At 43.1% G+C, this 22,231-nt stretch overlaps 1 protein-coding gene across 1 annotated transcript in view; it reads left to right on the top strand.

The window, feature by feature from the left end:
• The window catches only part of PRKCG (protein kinase C gamma), an 87,124-nt gene extending 76,609 nt beyond the window's left edge, over positions 1-10,515 (top strand). Inside the window, exons 15-19 of the mRNA XM_033961960.1 lie at positions 1,352-1,490; positions 3,527-3,607; positions 3,928-4,035; positions 4,464-4,604; positions 8,784-10,515. Coding sequence (XP_033817851.1) covers positions 1,352-1,490; positions 3,527-3,607; positions 3,928-4,035; positions 4,464-4,604; positions 8,784-8,975 — 661 coding nt within the window. The 3' untranslated portion in view covers positions 8,976-10,515. The remainder of the gene's footprint in view (positions 1-1,351; positions 1,491-3,526; positions 3,608-3,927; positions 4,036-4,463; positions 4,605-8,783) is intronic.
• The last annotated feature ends 11,716 nt before the right edge of the window (positions 10,516-22,231 follow it).

The raw sequence follows: 22,231 nt of genomic DNA, 5'->3' as shown, positions 1-22,231 counted from the left end.
CCTTCTTTTTTGAGTCTCTCTAGAGACATCAGGGAAAATCTGAATATGCTGCCCCAGGAAGTCTTTGGATCTATTTTTAAAAAAAAGTTTTAATATCCAATCCTTGTCTGGAGCCAAAGCAACAGACAACAAGAGAGTAGCTGGAACAGCCAATTCTCTATCTGATTGTTCCAGTATTGCCGAAATGTCCAATGACCTCTCCCGGGGTTCCTCAATTTTTTCTTCTTCTTTGAATTGGGGCTTAGTAGGTAGGTAATACACTCTTGTAAGAGGAGGTAAGGAGTTTTCAGGAATTTCCAAAATTTCCATAAAATACCTTTTCACCATTTCTCTAGGAGAAGTTGACAGGATCCTTGGAAAATTTATAAATCTCAAGTTATTTATTCGACCATTATTCTCCTGCACTTCCAACTTCTTCCTGAGTAATATATTATCTTTAACCAACATATCTTGATTTTGTTTCAATAACATTAGCTCCTTATTTGTATTTTGTGTCTCTGTTTTAAATTGTGACATGTCCTGTTTTAAAACTTTTATTTCTTCCTTTTGTTCTTTTAATTCTTTATCCAAATTTTTTATTTGAGGATTTAATATCTGCACTAGGCCTCTTGGCTATGTGATAAGCTGTATTGTAGAAAACCATTAGCGTCATATCTCTGTTATTTCAATGGTCTGATGTACACTTAGTAGTTTTTTCATAAGTATTACGCTGACATTGTATTATCTCTCTCTCACTTGAATTTCAGTGCTGTTACAAGTACATTTTTGAAACTTTAATAAATCCCAAATCAAATGACAAACAACAGTGACAGAATTCAAAGAGGGATAAACGCAGAGGATCTCCTCTCTAGCCAAAAATTTGGCATCCGAGGAGAGCAAATGGCTCCGAGGGGTGTGACCTGCGTGGAGTGTCAGATAAACTATAGCTGTAAACGATTGTATTATTTATATTTCGCCGTTATCCAAGGCGGATCGCAACATCAACATATACTGTATAATAGCCAGACGATACAAAGAGAAAAACTCCAATGCATATATATTACAAACATTTTCAGCCAAAAATAGTGTCATAGTAACATAGTAACATAGTAGATGACGGCAGATAAAGACCCGAATGGTCCATCCAGTCTGACCAACCTGATTCAATTTAAATTTTTTTTTAAACCTTGCTAACACCACTGGGCAGAAGGCCCTGCAAGCACAGGTCAAAGTGAGACTATCCTGGGAATTGTCTGTGGCAGCCTTTTACCCACTGTATGTTTCCCATCCCCCCCAAGTCATCTCCACTCTTTACTTGTTTCACCCCAGAGGTGGCAGCCCTGCTGTCTCTCTCTTTCTCTCTCTTATGCAGAGATTTGAAGCTGGACAACGTGATGCTGGATACAGAAGGGCACATCAAAATCACAGATTTTGGCATGTGCAAGGAGAATATATTTAGCGGAGCCACCACTCGGACTTTCTGTGGCACTCCCGACTACATCGCTCCCGAGGTAGGCATGTTATCACCCCTCTGTACCCAAGGGCTGCTGCTCAGCCAGTTTCTAACTTTGCCTAGGGTGCCCACCACCGTTGCACTGGGTCTGCTGAAGGAGGATTGAGCCTTACCCCCCCTCAACTTTCAGACCCCCTGCCTACAGCCTCCCCCTCCAAGATTGTGATAGTTTTAACATGCATTTTTAAAAGATTTGGGGGTAATATTGAGATTTATTACATGCTGATGGTTTTTCAAATTTGTGTGGCTTTTGGGATCTATTGTTTTGCTTTGCCTGCAGCTGCTCTTTAGAAGTTGCTGCCCAAGGCAACAGCCTAGTCATGCTTAACGGTTGGGCCTGCTCTGTCTAACTTAACATAACAGAAAATTAATTTCTAGACCGCATGACCAGAAAGTTCTATGCGGTTTACAAAAGAATAAAGTAAGCCTACATCAATAATAATGATAATAATTTATTGTTATATACCGCCATACCTGGGAATTCTAGGCGGTTCACATCAATCAATCATTATACATACAGTACAAATAGATATTTAAAATTGAAATCATCTAAAATTTCGGCAAAGTTAAAAGCTTACAGTGGGAAGATACAAACAATTTAAAATGAGATAAAAATGATAAGTAAGTAATAAGATACATTAGGTTGCCAGTCTATTGAATAATTGAGTTTTTATCTGTTTTTAAAATCAAGATAAGAAGAAGCTTCTAACACAATTTTGGCAAGCCACGTATTCAGTGGCCACCTGAAAAGAAAAGGTTCTGTCGAGGAACCTTTTGTAATGACAGGATTTTATTGAGGGATATGCAAACAAGTGTACTCTTCAAGAGCTCTTATTAATGTAACTCAGGGTAAAATGAGGGGTAAGATAGCCTGGTAGTATGCCAAATACTGCTTTGTAGCAGATACATGAGAACTTAAATAAGACTCTGGATTCCAATGGCAGCCAATGAAGCTTTTGATAGAATGGAGTAATATGCTCCCATTTTTCTTAAACCAAAAATAAGACGAACAGCCGTATTCTGAACTACTCTCAACTCAAGAAACTAAATTAATTACCAATAAAGTTTGAGAACAAATGAGTTTTCAATTGTCTCCTAAAATGTAAATAAGAAATTGAAGTGAGTAAAAGCTGCTTAAAATCTTTATCCTAGGCTGCCATCTGATAGGAGAGTGTTCGTTTCATAGTATTTTTTAAAGTTACAACCCCTACTCAAAACCAGACAGGTCACATCTATATCTCCCTACTGATCTATGGCTGTGGTGACTTCAGTAAAGAAATCGAATTTGTTTGCCAATGCTTTTCCCTTGATCTTGTAGCTCACCTTCTCCATGTAGATTAGATCAGTGATTCCCAACCCTGTCCTGGAGGAACACCAGGCCAATCGGGTTTTCAGGCTAGCCCTAATGAATATGCATGAGAGAGATTTGCATATGATGGAAGTGATAGGCATGCAAATTTGCTTCATGCATATTCATTAGGGCTAGCCTGAAAACCCAATTGGCCTGGTGTTCCTCCAGGACAGGGTTGGGAACCACTGGATTAGATAGATTGCGAGCCTGCTGGGACAGACAAGGAAAAATGCTTGAGTACCTGAAAAATTTAATGTAAATCGTTCTGAGCTCTTCTGGGAGAACGGTATAGAAAATTGAATAAATAAATATTGCTTTAGGTTGACCGCCACTGACATTACCCATACAGCTAGGGAGTTTTCCACTTCCTTCATGTTCCTTCTGTTACTGAGCAGCGATCCATTTGTTCTTCACCCACCTTGTGCTGTGTCAAACAGAGCTGTGAGGAGTGCCCTCTAACTCCTTCATTATTGTTGGATGGAAGCCATCAGGTCCCAGAGCTTTCTCTACACTTTCTTGTGCAAGTATCTGAGTTGCCAGCTCCTTAAACAATGACAATATTTCATCCCACAACTCTTTGCCTTAGCCAGAAGAACGTTATCCCATTGTCTGTAGATGGCAATTTCACACTGAAGAGGAAGAGGGCCACATTTCTGGTGACATGCTTTGGTTGTCCATTGCAGATTATTGCCTACCAAGCGTATGGGAAGTCGGTGGACTGGTGGTCCTATGGGGTCTTGCTCTATGAAATGCTGGCAGGGCAGGTAAGCGATATTTGCCTTAGCTATAAGAATGCCTAAAATAGTTTAGCATTACGATTTCATCAAATCACCTGAGAAGAGGATGGTTCCAACATCCAGAATTTTGAATAAGAGATCAATCAAATTTATAATATAATAAACTTCTCTCCCTAGGGGTTCTCCCTGGTCATTGAATAGAGGTGGAAAATCTCAAGTCTCCCAGGAATCAGGGATGGGGGAGGTTTGGGACTTGTGTAATTCATGTGTGTGGTGTGAGGAAGAGGTTACCTGCTCTTATTATATTTTGTTCTCTCTTTTTTTGGGGAATGCCACTGGACATTTAGCCCCCATTTGATGGCGAAGACGAAGATGAACTTTTCCAGTCCATCATGGAGCAGACAGTGACTTACCCCAAAACCCTCTCCCGGGAGGCAGTCTCAATCTGTAAAGGGGTAACTCATAGTCTCTGAGGTTGGGTGGGTGGTGGGCAGCACCATGTAGGGCCTGATGGCAAAGCAGCTTTCACTAGGCTTGGCAATATCTCAAAAGCATGGTCCCTATTTTCATCACATCTCATCTCAACTGCTGTCCTTCTTCCTAAAGCTCCACCTCTCCTTCCAACTAGGACTTATACCAAATGGTCTCTTTGTCAAGCATTTTTCTCTTTCCCTTTCCAACCACATCTCATCTTTACTGCTGTTCTTCCTCCTATACCTTCATCTTTCCTCTCAGCTAGGTCCCACTCCAAATGGCCTCTCTCACCTCAGGATCCTTGACTTCCATTCTTGCTTCTTGCCATCTCCAGTTTGGGAGCTTAGCCCAGTTTCCTCCGTTTGGGTCTCGCCATCGCTCAATGACCTTCTCTACCTCTTTCTGCCAGCTTCTCACGAAACACCCATTGAAGCGCTTGGGCTCAGGCTGTGACGGTGAGCGAGATATCCGAGAGCACGCCTTCTTCCGCTGGATTGACTGGGAGCGTCTGGAACATTTGGAGATCCAGCCCCCATTCAAGCCTCGCCCGGTGAGTTCCCACCATTGCTCGGTACAGCTGTACAGTTCATATTAATGTACCGTTTGCAGATAAAAATATCAGGAAAGCAATAATTCACAGTACTAAAAAAAAGAGAAAGTTTAGGAGGCTTGGATTATAAGCTTTGTAAAATATTCTTATGTTTTATATCTATCATTTAATGCTAAGGAGAGGAGGGAGGTGTGAACTCTGACCCTGTTTCTATAATGGGTATAACTTATGGGCAGACTGGATGGTCTTTATCTGCCGTCATTTGCTATGTCACTATATATAAAGTCGGTTATCTTCATCATAAGGTGTATGGGGATAGACTTAATCTCAATATGTACAATAGTACCTTTCTCCAGGGCTCCTGGTGTATGGGTGGCCTGGGGCTTCCTTCGGTTCACCTCTATAATTTAGATTGTCTGCTTCGGCACCTGTGGGACTGGCTCTTTATGGATTCTCAGTATACTAATGTAGCATTGGAGACGGATTATTTCTTTCCATGGGCTCTGACCTATCTTTTACTTTAGGATGGGAAGCAGCAGTTGGGTCCCGTAGCTGTTTGGTTGAGCCACTTCGGCCCTCAGGTGGTGTCCTTGTCTCCACTGGTACAACGGATCCCCTGAGTGGTGCAGAGCACTGAGCTTCAGGAATACCAGTTTTGGGTGATTCAAAGAGGTTATATTTCTCAAAAACAGGCTTTTCATTTTGGGTGTGCCCTTACCCCACTTGCCTCAAATGCTGTCAGGATGGCCTTTGGTCTTGTGCAACTATTGCTGGCTTTTGGCGGGAGGTCTGTTGCTACTTACAGACTCTGGTGGGCTATACTCTCCCATCACATGTCAAGGGGATTCATTTCCTGGCTCAGGGTCATTTGGGAGGGCTCTCGGCAGGCGATAATCTGCTTCTCCGCAAGGGATATGTTGTGGAGAAGAAGTGAATCACCTGCTCCAGGACTCCCCACCCACCATATGGTATTGGCATAATAAGTTCCATCTTTTAATGGTGTGGGAATCTATGTCGGCTCGGTTCTCTCGACATTGGAGTACAATTTTTTTTTATCTGCTTGGGCATCTTTTTTGGACACCTTATCCCCTTTGATCAAAAGTCAAGTGGTCAACAGTTTACGGAAGCCAGTGGTACCCATTTTGCCAGTTGCGTGAGGAAGGGATGGGGGTGGGGATTGGCCGAGTCTGGGCTATAAGAACCCAAGCCTGGACTCTACTTATCCTTACATAATTTTAGCTGTTTGCTGTTTGTATTTACGTATATTGGAAAATGTTGTATCTGCTGGTTTCTCTGTATTTTGTCTGCTTTAATAAACAGTTTTGAAAAAAAAAGATCTCAATATGTATATTCTTGAGAAAAGGCAGGAGAGGGAAGATATGACGTAAATGCGCATGAGTCGAGTCTCTTTCATTTGAAAGGAAGCTCTGGAATGAGAAGGCATAGGATGAAGTGAAGAGGTGATAGGCTCAGGAGTAATCTAAGGAAATACTTTTTTTACAGAAAGGGTGATAGAGATGCATGGCATAGTCTCCCAGTAGAGGTGGTGGAGACAAAAGACTGCGTCTGTATTCAAGAAAGTATGGGACGTGGGATCTCTTAGGGAAAGGAGGAGATAGTGAATGCTGTGGATGAGCAGACTGGAAGGGCCATTTGGCCTTTATCTGTCATCATGTTTCTATAACCATAAAGCTTTATGACCTCCCGCGAATCTCAAAAAACCGCGAATACGGTTTTTCATGGGGGAGCCTGAAGAGGGCAGCAGGAGAGCAGCCGGAGCGTCGCAAGTGCAGCAAATCACTCGCGGTACGCTCCGACCACCTTTTCCTGCACGAAGTCGGGCCTTATCCAATCATGTCAAAGAAGTTCCTGATTGGATAAGGCCCGACTTTGTGCAGGAAGAGGCGGTCGGAGCATACCGCAAGTGATTTCCTGCACTCGCGGCGCACTGGCTGCTCTCTCCTGCCTCTCCCGCCGCCCTCTTCTTGTCAGCGGTTCGCGGTCGGAAATACCGCGAATGACCGGGACTGCAAACCGCCGACCGCGAACAACCGGGGGAACACTGTATATTAATTCTGGATATCCTGACTGGCTAGGTGTATCCCGAGGATGAAAGTGAGGCCCTGCTGGTACTATTTGTTGGGAGGCTAATTAGATCTGTCTTTCTCTCGCTCTCCCCTTACCCCTGAATTACTGGCACCACACACACCCTCCCCCCACAAGTAAACTCACCCGTCTGGAAGGATCCAGGGTTTTGTAACGGGGGCGAGGAGTGCTCTGTGGGAAACAGGGGGTTACTAAGGTGGGGGCCATGGCATAGCGAGGATGAGAGGCACCTGGGGTGGTGGCTCCATTCCCCTGTACCTCTAGTTATTCACCACTGTAACACCCAACTTCAATGCGCTCCCCGCGTCCTCTCTTTCTGACGCTGCTTCCTATGCGTAGCACCCGGAAGTCACATCAGCGGGAGCCAACGCGGTCGTGAGGGGCACGCTGAAGTTGTTATTTGAGGCGGTGAACAGCTAAAGGTATGGGGGAAGGGAAGGGGGGGGCTCGCATGCGGAAGGGGGAGGAGTGGGAAGAGGCAAGGGTGGAGAGGAGGAGAGTGCCGGCGCTCCCACCATGATGGCACCCAGGGCGGACTGCCCCTCCCCACCTTACTATGCCACTGCTCATAAAAGAGAGACAGCTACTGAACATCACATAGGGTTACCAGGCGTCCGGATTTTTTTTTTTTTTTTACAGGACGGTCCAGACGGATGATTAAAATGCAACATTTTGGTCCTGGTCTTTAAGTTTGGGGCTGCGTCATTGCATCACACCTGTGCATGCTCGGAGGCCCTCCAGCTGTGACTGAGAGCTCGAGGTTTGGGGGGGTGGGGTAGAACAGGGCGTAACTCGGGCAGAACAGAGCGGGGATTTTAGCATTACAAAATCTTGTAACCCTAACATCGGGGCCAAGCAGGGGTTAATTAGTGGCACCCAGTAAATAATGGGGACGGTGCGTGTACCAGATTTTATTTAGCAACACTCAAGAGATTCCCCATAAGACACAGTTTTCTTTTTATTTGTTCGTGTTCATCTACTCGCACCACCGTCTTACCATTTTTATGTAGCCGCTTTGGCCTTCCCATGTAACCTGTGCTTCTTAGCTGGCACAAAAATCTCATCTAATCCTTTGTTTTATAGACCACATCATCCCTGCAAAAGAGGGCTCAATGTGGTTTACATCCAGAGTTTGCATAGTATATTTAATTTATAAATTTGTATGAGAATTATGCTATTAAAAAAAAAATCTCTAATCCACTGTAATAGAAGAAAACAAGAAAGTCTTTAAATCTTTTTCGAAAGATTTGATAGGTAGGCCCTACTGTGCCTTTTCCCTTTGAGAGTCCTCGCTACTGCTGTCCGATTCAGGGGGGAAAATTTCGATTCGGCCTATTGAATTAATGATTCGATTCTCCCTCCTATCCCCCTGTGTGGCAGCTTTCCATCCCTAGCAATGCAAACAGTGGAGATGTCCATGAAAAACTGGCGAGCTTGTTTACTTCACAAACTTCTTTTTTTTTTTTTAGTTCAATAAGTTTTTTTTATTATAGTTTGAATAATACATTATCCAATTATATAAAGGAAAAAAAAGAATCTACAAGCAAAATACATAATACATCATACATAAATCCTTTTTAAGCCCACAAAAAGGGGAGACAGGATACTACATTCGACAAAAAAAATAAAGAAAAGATAAAGGAAATAATTCTCAGTTCACCTACGCGAACCTTGTATCAATTCAATGGCTCAATAAATCAATATGATGGGTTCACTGAATCGCTGAGTCCGACTTTGGGGAGAAACGAATAAATTCACCAAAGCGAACTGGGCAGCACTAGTTCCTCACTTGTGTCTTGCTTTGTCCAGCTAGGATTGTTAATGTTTTATTTTTTTTTTGCCTAAGGAAAAGGATGGAATTCCCGGGCAGCTGAAAGGAGGTTTGTTTGTCTTCACAAGGTGTCCTTGCTTGTCTATTAACTGTAGGTCCTGGCTTCATTCCAGATACCATATAGAGATATGGTTCTCATATAAAGTTAACCAACGACATGACCACAAATTGTTTGTCTCAAGGTTGTGAGAAGCCATGTTAGGTCCAACTCTGACTTCTGTGTGTTTTTCTTTATTTTTCAGTGCGGAAAGAGTGGGGAAAATTTTGATAAGTTCTTCACGGGTGTGGCCCCGGCCCTGACCCCGCCGGACCAACTGGTGCTGGCTAGCATTGACCAGAGTGAATTCCGTGGCTTCACCTGTGTCAACCCAGAGTTCCAGTACCCTGGACCGCACTCTGTCCCTCACAGTCCTGTTCCTGTCTCTGTTGTGTGATGACTCCTAACCGTCCCCACCCCTCTCCTCCAGCCTCCACAATCCAGTGCTCCTACGGCACAGGCAGCAACTGATAGGCGTTCCTTCTGTACCTCCATCTACCTACTTTGGCCAGGACTGGTCCATTCTTTTTGAGCCATTGCTTCCTGAGTGATGCATCGCCTTGTCCGAGTTGCATTCTCCATACGTGATAGTTCTGTAGAGGGGAAGGGGGAAGGCAGTGTTGGAGATCCCTGCCTCATGGACTCGAGCTGTTTACTACGGTTCTTCATTCTTGTACTAAGGAAAACAAGTTACGGAAATCAACATCGTCAACAGATATCGCCAAATACAGAGAAAATGGGAAGTGGTACAGTTGCTCTCTGCTCCCTCAATGACAAAGAACTTGGACGGAAAAACTCATGCAAGGCGTGGAATCTTGTGGGATCTGGATTTCTCCGTTGGCCTAGAATGGCTTTGGATGCAAATCTAGTGGGAAGAACCACTTTGAACTGGATTCAGTCACCCCTGAGGGAAGGACTTCATCTTCCCCTTTCCTCTTCCCTCCTCAACCTAAAATTGCGTGCTTCCATCCCCTACCTTGCAATGCATGGCTATACAATGCCTTGCCCTTCCAGCTGGATGGCACACTCTCTACTTATGCTAAAGTAGCCTCCTGTTAATTACCATGATTTCCCAAAGCTGTCCTCTCGACTTACAGCCCATTAAACTCTAAAGACCTCCATAAATGTTGTGTATAATCATTGTGGATACTCTGAAGTGCTGTGGGGTCTTCAGGATGGGTTTGGAAAGCCCTCATGCAGTGGCTTTCCATCCCTCTATGTACAATGAACTGTCTTAACTCAGTGGTGCAGTGCAATAGTCCTTCCATCAACCAGTGGTGGTAGATTGGTTGAATCCTCCAAAACATTTTATCTATGAATTGTATTATTTCTAACAGTGAGAATTTCTGAATGGTTATAAATGAAGTTGGTTGGGTTATTCCCCATTAGAGAGCAAAGAATTTACTTCTCTCTCTATTTTAACTAAGCCTGAGCCTCTTCTGTCTAGCCTTAGTCTAGAATTTCTTATTTCTGTCTGTGTTTTTAACTATAACCAGGTGTTCATATCTTTTGGGGGCTTCTTCTGTTACCATCCTCATCCATCCACAACTAACCAGCTCTGGGCCTGTGTTCTCCACCTAATAAAACTGGGGGAGGGTGGGAGTCTTAAATAAAAAAGCCAGTAGCAAAACAAAATCCCCCAGGATATTATTTGCAGGCTGCTCTGCTGGGAGATGTAGGGTTACCTGATGGACCTCCCGTTTTCCCAAGGCCTTAAGCCATGTGCTGTGTAGTTTGGACTTGGACAGCAAGGGTCCAGCTTGTAACCTTAACTGAAGGCGAATCCTCCCATGCAAAATTGTAAATGAGGGAATCCCACATTGTTGGCCAAAATCACCCGAAGACTCAACTGGTTGCAGAGATGGCTTAACTTTTGCAGAGGAAGCAGCAAAGGATATGGTGACGTCACAACTGTAATGCTTAATTCAAAATGGCTGCCCTTAGCAGTAGCAACAGCGGAGTCTTTCCAATTTTGGAAACTGGGGCGGCAGGTCTTAAAATTTGATTCCCACCAGGATGGGCACCTAGATTTTTGAGTAAGAAAACTCTATAAAGCAAACAAGTGCCTGCCTCATTAGTAACAAGCTCACCAGAGAGCGGCCTATAATACAGATATGATGGAGCATCAGCTGAGTATAAATAAAACATATGAATAGGCATCACAGTAGAATATTTGTATAATAGAGAGAAGGTATTTCATTGAATTGTGCTAACAGTATCAGATCTGTAGTATAGGGGAATTCTACTGTGAAATGTATTAGGATACAGCCTCAATACAATACAACATTACAACATTCATATAATACAGAAATGATACAGAAAGCACAGTAGCACATTAGATAATACACACGTTTCATTGTATTGTACCAACACTAGGCAGCGCAGTAAAACATTCATATACAGTGGCTTAGTAAGCGGGGGGGGGGGGGGGGGGAGAGGGGCAGTCTACCCTGGGCGCCATTAAGGTGGGGTGCCATGTCCCCTTTCCCCGTACCTCTAGTTGAAGTTGTGGTTCACAGCGGTCAACGACATGCATTTTGCAACCCCGTCGGCTCTCCCGCCGACGTCACTTCCGGGTGCCGCACATAGGAAGTTACATCAGAGGGAGAGCCGACGGGGTCGTAAAGAGCACGTCGTTCACCGCAATGAGCAACAACTTCAACTAGAGGTACAAAGGAAGGGATGCACACGGCAGGTGGGGGGGGACTTCTCACCCTTATTACGCCACTGTTCATATAATAGAGATTGGATACAGCAAGACAAAATACAAAGTTATACTACACAAGCTGTAATAACCACTCATATCAGAGCTCTGGAAGGTGGTTATTTTAGGTAGAAAGTCTTCTTCTATTGCAGTTTGATTTGATGAGCACTTTTCATGTTGTGGACTGTGAAATATTACTGGAACTTCTTGATTTTGGTTTTTTTTTTTTGGGGGGGTGGTACTTAACTGGTTTTTCTTCAAAATTTCTTCAAAATTTTCTTCAAAATTATATTATAGCAAAGAGCACGTCGTTCACCGCAATGAGCAACAACTTCAACTAGAGGTACAAAGGAAGAGATGCACACGGCAGGTGGGGGGGGACTTCTCACCCTTATTACGCCACTGTTCATATAATAGAGATTGGATACAGCAAGACACAATACAAAGTTATACTACACAAGCTGTAATAACCACTCATATCAGAGCTCTGGAAGGTGGTTATTTTAGGTAGAAAGTCTTCTTCTATTGCAATTTGATTTGATGAGCACTTTTCATGTTGTGGACTGTGAAATATTACTGGAACTTCTTGATTTTGGTTTTTTTTTTGGGGGGGGTGGTACTTAACTGGTTCTAGGGTTTTTCTTCAAAATTTTTTTATTTTATTTTAGCAAAGACACATACAAATGAAATACAACAGTCAGAGCACGTACAAAACTTGTTCAGAACTTAAGATAAGATAGTCATCCGCGGGGTTCCTGCACGGAGACTAAAGAACTCAACAAGATAATTAAAAAACCATCTCCCCAGCCCAATCCCACCCTATACCCTCCCTCGCACTCCAGTGTCATAAATTAAACAGGGCACTTTGGCTCCATGGGACAAACTATCCCAAACAGGAGCCCAAATGGCCCGGAACTTTCTCCAACGACCAGGCCCACAATTCTTAACATCCACATATTCATACCTTAACAGAGTAAACAGTTCATTTTTCCACAAAGTAATAGTAGGTACCTCTGCCTGGCGCCACAATAAGAGTATACATTTCCTAGCCAATAAAGAAGCTTTTTGCAATAAAGAAGAATTACCCTTAGAAAATCCCAAGAGATTTGAGAGAAAAGCAGGACATTTGCCCGCAATAGAACTCGCCTTCGCATGATCGTCTACAGTCCAGGATTTTTATAAAAGGTCATCTTATCAGATAGAGATGGGGGATCCTTTTCTGCAGCCTGGATGCCGAAATGTGGTGTTTTCCAGGGCTCACCGGTGATCATCGTGATGCTATGTTAATCAGGTTTTCTGTTCCGCCTTTACTAGGGTTACTGTAATTTTTTTTCTCTCATAAAAGAGGAGGTGTGGCCTCCATCCCATTCTGCCCAAAGCCCTGCCCCATTTCACCCCCCAACCCTGCCCCCCACATAAACCTCGCCTCTTCGGACGCAGATGCCCTCAAGACGCGGCCTCGAGTTCAGTGGTTTTCGAAATCCGGACAAAGGGCCGGGTTTTGAAAACCCATCTGGACACCTAGACAGTCCACTAAAAAGAGGACCATGTCCGGGTAAATCCAGACATCTGGTAACCCCAGTCAGATTACATTACAAGAGGTTGGGCCAGTTACAATGGACAGTTTGACACGGACTTTCAATAGGGTTGCCAGCACAGGTAGATCAACACAGTGGCATAGTGAGGGTGAGAGGCGCCCCTCCCCCACCCCGCCACACATGCGCCCCTTCCCCTGTTCCTGTAGTTCTTCACTGCCGTGAGCAACAAGAACTTCAACATACTCCTTGTGACCCTGTCATGTCTCCTGCTGTCGCTTGCTATGCGCGGCACCTGGAAGTGACAGCGGGAGAGATGACACGGTGGCGGGGAGCATGTCGAAGTTTTTGTTATTTGAGGTGGTGAACAATTAGAGCTATGGGGGAAGGGAAGGGGGCATGCGGGAGGGGAGGAGTGAGAAGAGACGGGGTGCTGGCCCCTCCCCACTGCAACCCCCTTTCTAAGCCACTGCTTGTTCTTTGTTTTTTCCCCAGAAGTTGCATTAGACCAGTGGTCTCAAACTCAAACCCTTTGCAGGGCCACATTTTGGATTTGTAGGTACTTGGAGGGCCTCAGAAAAAAATAGCTAATGTCTTATTAAAGATATGACAATTTTGCATGAGGTAAAACTCTTTATAGTTTATCAAGTTTCAAATTTATTATAAAAATTTTTTTTTTTCAAATTCTTTATTCATTTTTCCATCTTACATCAAGAACACAATATTACATCATTTAAACCTTGTAAACATCACTTGTACTTCTTTTAACATCATCTTAAAAACATACATTTATACCCTCCCACCCTTCCCACAAATATTTTAATCAGAAATATCATATAAATATTATCAATTGATCAAACCTTAATATAACTTTATATCCACCCCCTCCACCCTATGTATAAGTGTACTTTCAATGGATAATGGTGTCTACTCATTGCAATAATATTAAAATTTTTTAAAAACTGCTTAATCAGGTTTCTAATCGGTGTACAATATAAAATTAACATACAAACAGGTTAAAATTAGGGATACTAAACAATACCAAAATAATTTAGTTAAACACATAATAAGACATATAGACTAACTTCAAACAATAGGAAAAAAGGGAAAAACTACAATCGTGAAAGCGATAGCACAACAAAAATCTTTCCTTTTGGCTAAGTCTTGATCATATGTCTCTTTAGCTATAAATTACAATATTATTATTAAGAAACTGTTTTATTTTATTTTTGTGATTATGATAAACATCCCAAGGGCCTCAAAATGGTACCTGGCGGGCCGCATGTGATCCCTGGGCCGGAAGTTGGAGACCACGGCATTAGACAGTTTAGAAATGGGCTTTTTCAATTACCGTTTCAGTTACTTCCGGGTTGGCTCCCTGTCTCGGTACCGAAATGCTTTTCAAAGTTTTCTGAACCTGAGATCTTGGTCACAAGATCGTAGTGGAAGTGGTAGCTCAGAATTTTTTTTGCTGAAATAAAAAAGGGGTTTTGCCACATTAAAATCGTGGGCTGCAACTTTGAAAGTCAAACTCCATAGAGGAAAAAGCCCCTACCTTTTTCCTAGTAGGTGGTCCTTTAAGGCCTATTACCACCTGCATTTTTGTAACTAAAGTTACCTATCAGCACCAACGAACACTGTGAATAACAACAAAAAAGTCACACCAAAATGTATTTGGTCATATCTTCCGCCACATCATGGCCTGAATGCAGTTGCTGTATAGTATAATGTAAATAATTCCCACTGCACTACAATACTACCTTGTGAAAATGAATTGAAATACACTACAAAGTTTTATGGCGTATCTTGCGGAAACATGTACAGTCTAAAAGTATTGTTTCAATTAAGAAGATGCTTCATAAGTGCACTCCTTTAGCATGAAGGCATGCCCTCAGCCTTGGTCGCCGCTGATCTATGGACTTGTCAACGATGCTTTGCTTCACCTCAGCCCAAACAGAGAGAAGATGCTGTTTAAGGTCTTCGACATCGGATAGCGCTGTTTGGTAGACACATTCCTGTATGTTTATGTTTTTTTAAAAGTTTTAACCGCACTTTGATTTATTAACAGCACAATACAAAATATAAAAAAAAACAAGATACGAAAAGAATGCCATTTAAAATAGAAAAGCAAAGAAAAGACAAAAAATTAAAATTAAATCCAAGTAATTTATAAATCCAAAAAAACTAAAAACAGCCCCCATAAGAACATAAGAACTGCCTTCTCCGGATCAGACCTTCGGTCCATCAAGTCCGGCGATCCGCACACGCGGAGGCCCTGCCAAGTGTACACCTGGCGTAATTTATAGTCCACCATATCCTTATATGCCTCTCTTAAGGAGATATGCATCTAGTTTGCTCTTGAAGCCTAGGACGGTCGATTCCGCCATAATCTCCTCTGGGAGGGCATTCCAGGTGTCAACCACTCTCTGAGTGAAGCAGAACTTCCTGACATTAGTCCTGAACCTGTCCCCCCTTAACTTCATTACATGTCCTCTAGTCCGTGTCAAATTGGACAATGTAAATAATCTTCTCTGCTCTATTTTGTCGATTCCTTTCAGTATTTTGAAGGTCTCGATCATATCCCCACGCAGCCTCCTTTTCTCAAGGGAGAACAATCCTAGTGTTATAAGTCTGTCCTCGTATTCCAGTTTCTCCATACCCTTCACCAGTTTTGTTGCTCATCTCTGCACCCTCTCCAGCAGTTTTATATCCTTTCCGGTTGTCAACTGAGTTTAGGTCTGGTGGATTCTGAGGTCAATCAATGTAACAGTTCTAAGGTGTCCTTTGCCCAATGTGCCGGGAGATAGACCTGTTGGAAGATAAAGTAGTCTCGCAATATGGGACAGATTGCTGATAACAGTTTCTGCGTCAACAGGATGTCTCGGTAGTATGTGCCATTGATCTTAACCCCAGGATCTATGAAGAACAGATCTATGAATCCGAGTCTCGAGATTGTGACTGAAACCACGACTGAATGGCTGAAGGTCGGCCAGGTCTGTAGTCGGCCAGGTCTGTTTAGCATTAACCTCTTGCTTCACTGTGGTTGAAGGCACGCACAGGCGCTCGTTCTGTGTGTTAATCGGTGGAGCTACTGAAAATATCTTTTCATCTGTAAACCAGACGAAGCTGATGCTGTGCTCCGGGTACTTGGTCAAAAGCTGCTTGCGTGTGTAAAGTTAACTCTCGGGCACAATGCTTTTAAGACACTTTAATTTCAGATCGCCATAGTTGGCTTATTCTGCTTCACTTGCTATTGGGTGAGTTCTTCAGTGTGCTTGCAGCACGTCCTCCTGGCTCTGTACAAGATCACGTACAACGTCAATATGCTCATGTGTGCGAGCACCGTCATCCACTATCTGGCCCGTTGTTCGGATCTTGCGTAGCAGCACATCAAGGCCATTTTTGTTGCAACCCTTCTGTGGGAATTCTTTAGACGATCGTCGGTTGTTTTAACCTTTTAGAAGTACCAAGTTCTTTATCAGACTTCGGTTTTCTGCCATGAAAACCATTTTGATATAGAGACTGTTTACACACTATCGTTTGCTTCTGCGTGTATCCCATAGCAACAATTCATTTTCACACGGTAGTGTTGTGGTGCGGTGGGTAATATTTACAACATTTGACATCAACTTCATTCAGGACACGATGCATTAAATTTCATAATAATCAGCCAAATTCTGGGGAGGATATGAAAAAAAACCCATTTTGGTGTGCATGTTTTTTTCCAGTTCACAGCGTAGTTTAAAAATATTAGGGTATTGATTATTGTAGTTTTCTGGGTCTCACTGCACCTGCATAGGTAGAACTGACATTTCAGCCACCATGCTGTGGCTTTCTTCAGACTTTCTCTCTATAATTCAAATTCATGACCACCGGACTTTCCTGCCTCAATCAAGCCAACGAACAAAAGAAGTTCCTCGCCTCAAAATACAAAACAGTGCAGCAAAGAAAGGCAAGGGAGGCGTCCTATCAACCAACAGAACAGCCTTTATTGGAATAGATGGTCCCGACAAGGATCCTAGTTTCAGCTTGTATAAAACACCTTCCTCAAGGGACAGCAAATCAACATCTGATGATGAAATCTGTGCGGTACACCGAGGGAAACTAGAAAATAAATCTCCAAGAAAATCGCTGGTAAACTCGAAGCAAAATGCGCCAAACTGCAGGCATAAAGCCCCAGCTAATCAGCTTGGAGGACTTTTTTGGGCGATGTATATCCACTAGGAAAGCTGGAACGAGTAAGAAACCGGGGAACGGAGCGCAGAGCAACTGGAAACTGAACTTCCCAAGATGCAGAGGGGCAGGGACCTGAGGTGTAGGGGAGGGTTCAAGCTAGTTGGGGAGTGATTATGGGGGAGGGGATGAATCAAGCCCGAGGTGATAGACAAGGAAAAGCTGGGCTGCGAGAATTTTGTGCAACAAGAAATTACAAATAATGCCCCCAGGAGGGATTTAATTCTTTTTTTTTTTTAATTTAAAATATTTACAATTCTAGCTGGGTTACAAAGACACACAAAGAGAATCTAGGTGGCATCACCGAGGATACGTTGAAACCCTGAGCTCAGTGTGTGGCGGCAACTAAAGCAAACGGAATGATTAGGAAAGGAATGGAGAACAAAGATGAAAATGTTGTAATGCCTTTGTATCTATTGTATGGTGGCACCTCAAATGCTGTGTGCAGTTCTGGTCATTGTATCTCAAGAACGATATAGTGGAATTAGAAATGGTACAGAGAAGGGCGATGAAAATGATAAAAGGGATGGGAAGACTTCCTTAAGGAGAAAGGCTAAAGAGGTCTTTCTTCGTGTTATTCACCCCATCCAGGGTGTCTACTCTGTTGCAAGTCACATCTACCCTTTCCACTCCACTTATTCTGTTTATAGACCTCTATCATATCTCCCCAAGCCGTCTCTTTTCCAAGCTGAAGAGCCCTAGCCTTCCCATCCCTTTTATCATTTTCATCGCCCTTCTCTGTACCATTTCTAATTCCAATATATCGTTCTTGAGATTCAATGACCAGAACTGCACACAGTTTTGAGACAACTAACTGTTTTAGTTTCTATATAACTCCCTCTACTTCTAGGTCCCCTCTCTTATTTCTCCATACCCCCTTCCCTACTACTTTTCCTCATCCTCCTTGATCTGTCGCCTTGAGCCTGTATAGGTATGTGCGACTCACAAATGGAAGATTAGATTAGATATGATAGAGGTCTATAAAAATAATGAGTGGAGTGGAGTGGAAAGGGTAGATGTGACTCGCAATAGAGTAGACCCCCAGGATGGGGGGGGAATAACATGAAGAAAGACCCGGTGAAGCCTGAAGAATGGTCTGAAATTTGGCAACTAAAATTTAATGCTAAGAAATGCAAGGTCATGGGCTGCAAAAACCCAAAGGAACGGTACAGTTTAGGGAGTGAAGAACTTATGTGCATGACAGAAGAGCTGGACTTGGGTGTGATTGTATGTCATGATCTTTAGGTGGCCAAACAGGTTGAAAAGGTGACGGTGAAAGCTAGAAGGATGCTAGGTTGCATCGGGAGAGGTATGGCCAGTAGGAAAAAGGAGGTATTGATGCCTCTGTATAAGACTCTGGTGAGACCTCATTTAGACTATTGTGTACAGTTCTGGAGACCTAAAAAAATATATAAAAAGGATGGAGTCGGTCCAAAGAAATGTTACTAATATGGTGCTTGGTCTTCATCATAAGGTGTATGGGGACAGACTTAAAGATCTCAATCTTTATACTTTGGAGGAAAGGCAGGAGAGGGGAGATATGATAGATAGTTTAAATACAGATGTGATGTAAATGTTAATAAGTCGAGTCTCTTTCATTTGAAAGGAAACTGCAATGAGAGGGCATAGGATGAAGTTAAGGGTTGACAGGCTCAGGAGTAATCTAAGGAAATACTTTTTTCCCAGAAAGGGTGGTAGATGCGCGGAACAGTCTTCCGGAAGAGGTGGTGGAGACAGAGACTGTGTCTGAATTCAAGAAAGCCTGGGATAGGTACATGGGATCTCTTAGAGACAGGAAGAGATAATGGTTACTGCGGATGGGCAGACTGGATGGGCCATTTGGCCTTCATCTGCTATCATGTTTCTATACTTGTGTACTCTTTCCAAAAATACTAGGACTAGGGGGGCATGCAATGAAGCTACTACATAGTAGATTTAAAATAAAGAGGAGAAAATATTTCTTCTCCACTATGGCAACCCTTATGTTCTTATATTAAACAATACTACAAATAAAACCAAATACCTAAACCATGCCATAACCTGCAACTCTCCAAACTAAAAATAATCATAAATGTAAAGCATAATAGACAAAACAAATATGTTCTACATCAGAGTAAAAGTTTACAACCAAGAGCTGGAGCTAGGGTGGTGGCTGGATTTGAACTTCTGATGGGAAAGATGTTGGAATCCTGATATCAGTCTTGTACCACTTGCATCCCTTGAGGGTGAGTGAGTTTCTTAACCACCTTTCTTTCAACAGGAATTTGCACCTAGACACAGTGAAATAGAAGTTCCCAAAAGCTTTTGATGTGAAAGCCTGGCTGGCTCAAGGGTTGAGCGCTGGGTTAGTAATAGGAGGCTGAGAGTTCAAGCCTCAGCTAAGGAGTAGGGCTGATACAGCTCCAAGAGAAGAGGCTGAGGGTTTAAGGCTCAGCTAAGGAAGTGGGGCTGATTTGTTTTACTCAAATTTAGTCCATTTTTTCATAGTAAAAAGTAGCATAATCCCCCAGCTGCTGGTGGCTCTGCGAAGAGGGTAGTAATAGGAGGTTGAGGGTTCAAGTCTCAGCTAAGGAGTAGGGGCTGATACTGCTCCAAGTGAAATGAAGTGAAGAGAAGAGGGTAGTTTTACTCAAATTTAGTCCAATTTTCATAGTAAAAAGTAGTATAAAAAGTTATGAGGTTTCATGCAATTTACTTGGAACACAGGTCTATCTAACCCCTACTCCCCACCTGCTCTGATCCCTTCCTCCCTCTCCAACCTTCTCTGGTCTAACCTAGACTTGAATCCATGACCTCCTATATTGGATCCAAGTCCTTGAGTCACTGAGCCACCAGTCAGCCAGGCTCTAGGTGTTTTTGGTTTCTTCCCTTTATACCTTTCAGGCTTTGATTTGGATTTAAAATTCAAACATCCAGTCAAAGGAGTTGAACCCAGGATTCTTTGGTACAAGATAACAAACCTTTCCTTTAGTCCACCACTGGACTGATGACATTTTGGTTCAAATTTTCTCCCCTCATTTAGCCTTTATGCCTTGAGTTGGATTTAAAATTCAAACATCCAGACAAGGGTGTTGTCCCAGGACTCTTTGGTGCAAGGTAACAAACCTTTCCTCTAGTCCACCACTGGACTAATGAAGGTTAGTTCACTTTTTCTCCCCCTTATACTTACATTACATTGGTGTCTTCTATCCTGCCAATACTTTTCAGTTCTAGGCGGTCTACAACAAAAGTTGGCCTGGGCGTTCCCAGGGAGAATACATGGTTAATTGATGTACAGTAGTATGCTTCGGGATCTGTGGAGGGTCTTCTCTTTCCTTGATTTGGTTTTAAAATTCAATCAGTAGTTCCAGCATGGGATTGGAATTCATGACATTTGGGATCCAAGGCAGGAGAACACCCACTAGTCCACAAGTTACTCTATGTTAAGGCAACTCATTTTTCTCCCTCTTATACCTCTTGTTCCCTGGTTTGGATTGAAGTATAAGGGTGGAGAAGGCTCCCTCCCAGCACAGACTGTAAGCTCTACAGGGAAGGGATTCTGTCTCTCTCTCTCTGTTCTGTATCTCCCCCTCTCCAGTAGCTACTGCCCTTGTGTTTATCCCATAGATCTACTGGCCTAATATAATGGGAAGAAGTACAGAGGTGTGGGGCATTCCAGTGCCCTGAGATAGACAGATCACAGAAACTCTAGGAAACCTGATAAACAGAGGGGGAAAGAAGAGGTTTCCTGTCGTCCTTCTCTCCAGTGTCAGTGAGCATCCTCTTAGCAAAATAATAAACCAAAGGTGGGGGGAAAGGAAGGATAGATTTAAGAGAGCGAAAAGGCAGGGTAGGAGTTATTGGCGACTTGCTGGGAAATGACACTATTTTGTGGAAGGTGGTTGTGAATAAATTTCATTTAGTTCCAGCACCAAATCAGGGAATGAGGTAGAAGAGGAGGAAAATAAAGGCATTGGGGAGGTACTTGTGGCCTGGTGGATGCATACCTACTTCAATACGCAGTCAGGGGTTCAAATCCCTTGCTCCATCAGTTGACTGAATCTTAAACCCAAATCAGGGAATGAGAGTATGAGGGAGAAAAATCAACAGGAAAAGATAAACAGGAGGTGATGCTGCATTATAACAACAGGTTGTGGGTTCAAATCCTTCTATTTACCATAAAAATAAAGGCATAAGTACAGAAGAATTGCCGCTGCTGGGTCAGACTGGTGGTCCATCATGCCCAGCAGTCTGCTCACGCGGCGGCCCTCTGGTCTAAGACCAGCACCCTAACTGAGACTAGCCCTACCAGCGCACGTTCTTGTTCAGCAGAAACTTGTCTAACTTTGTCTTGAATCCTTGGAGGGTGTTTTCCCCTATAACAGCCTCTGGAAGAGCGTTCCAGCTTTCTACCACTCTCTGGGTGAAGAAGAACTTCCTTACGTTTCTACAGAATCTATCCCCTTTCAACTTTAGAGAGTTCCCTCTCGTTCTCCCTACCTTGGAGAGGGTGAACAACCTGTCCTTATCTACTAAGTCTATCCCCTTCAGTACCTTGAATGTTTCGATCATGTCCCCTCTCAATCTCCTCTGTTCGAGGAAGAAGAAACCCAGTTTCTCTAATCTTTTGCTGTACGGCAACTCCTCCAGCCCCTTAACCAGCCTTTGTTGGGACAGTGGTGGCTCAGTGGGATGTGTTCTGTCTTAACATCAAATATGCTGCTTGCTATATTCTTTGTATTTTAAAATCAAGAGTGAATGATATAAGGGGGAGAAAACAGAAGACTCGGCCTTGCTGCATCAGTGGTGGCCTTGTGCAAGATGGTTTTGTTTGTGTAATAAGAAATTGTAGGTTCAAATCCTCTCATAGCTCAGGGCTTTCCAGTTATTTTAAAGCCAAATCACGGAACAAGAGGTATAAGAGGGAGAAAAATGAGCAGCTTTACTATAGAGTAGCTTGTAACCTAGTGGATGTGCTCCTGCCTTGGGTTCCAAATGTTATGAATTCAAATCCCATGCTAGAGCTACTGATTGAAGTTTAAAACCAAATCATGGAATCAAGAAGTGTAAGAGGGAGAAAAAGAAGAATCTTGATTCAAGATGGCGTCGAGGACGGACGCTTGATCGGGAGGCAGAGAAAAGCTGATTTTTTTTGTTTAATTACTGCAGTGTAGACTGACCCGTAATGGGGAAAAGGAAGGG

This window comes from Geotrypetes seraphini, chromosome 10 (genome assembly GCF_902459505.1).
Source record: "Geotrypetes seraphini chromosome 10, aGeoSer1.1, whole genome shotgun sequence".
NCBI classification, from domain to species: domain Eukaryota; kingdom Metazoa; phylum Chordata; class Amphibia; order Gymnophiona; family Dermophiidae; genus Geotrypetes; species Geotrypetes seraphini.
Note: the sequence above shows the minus strand (reverse complement) of the source record. Positions and strands in the feature narration are given on the sequence as shown.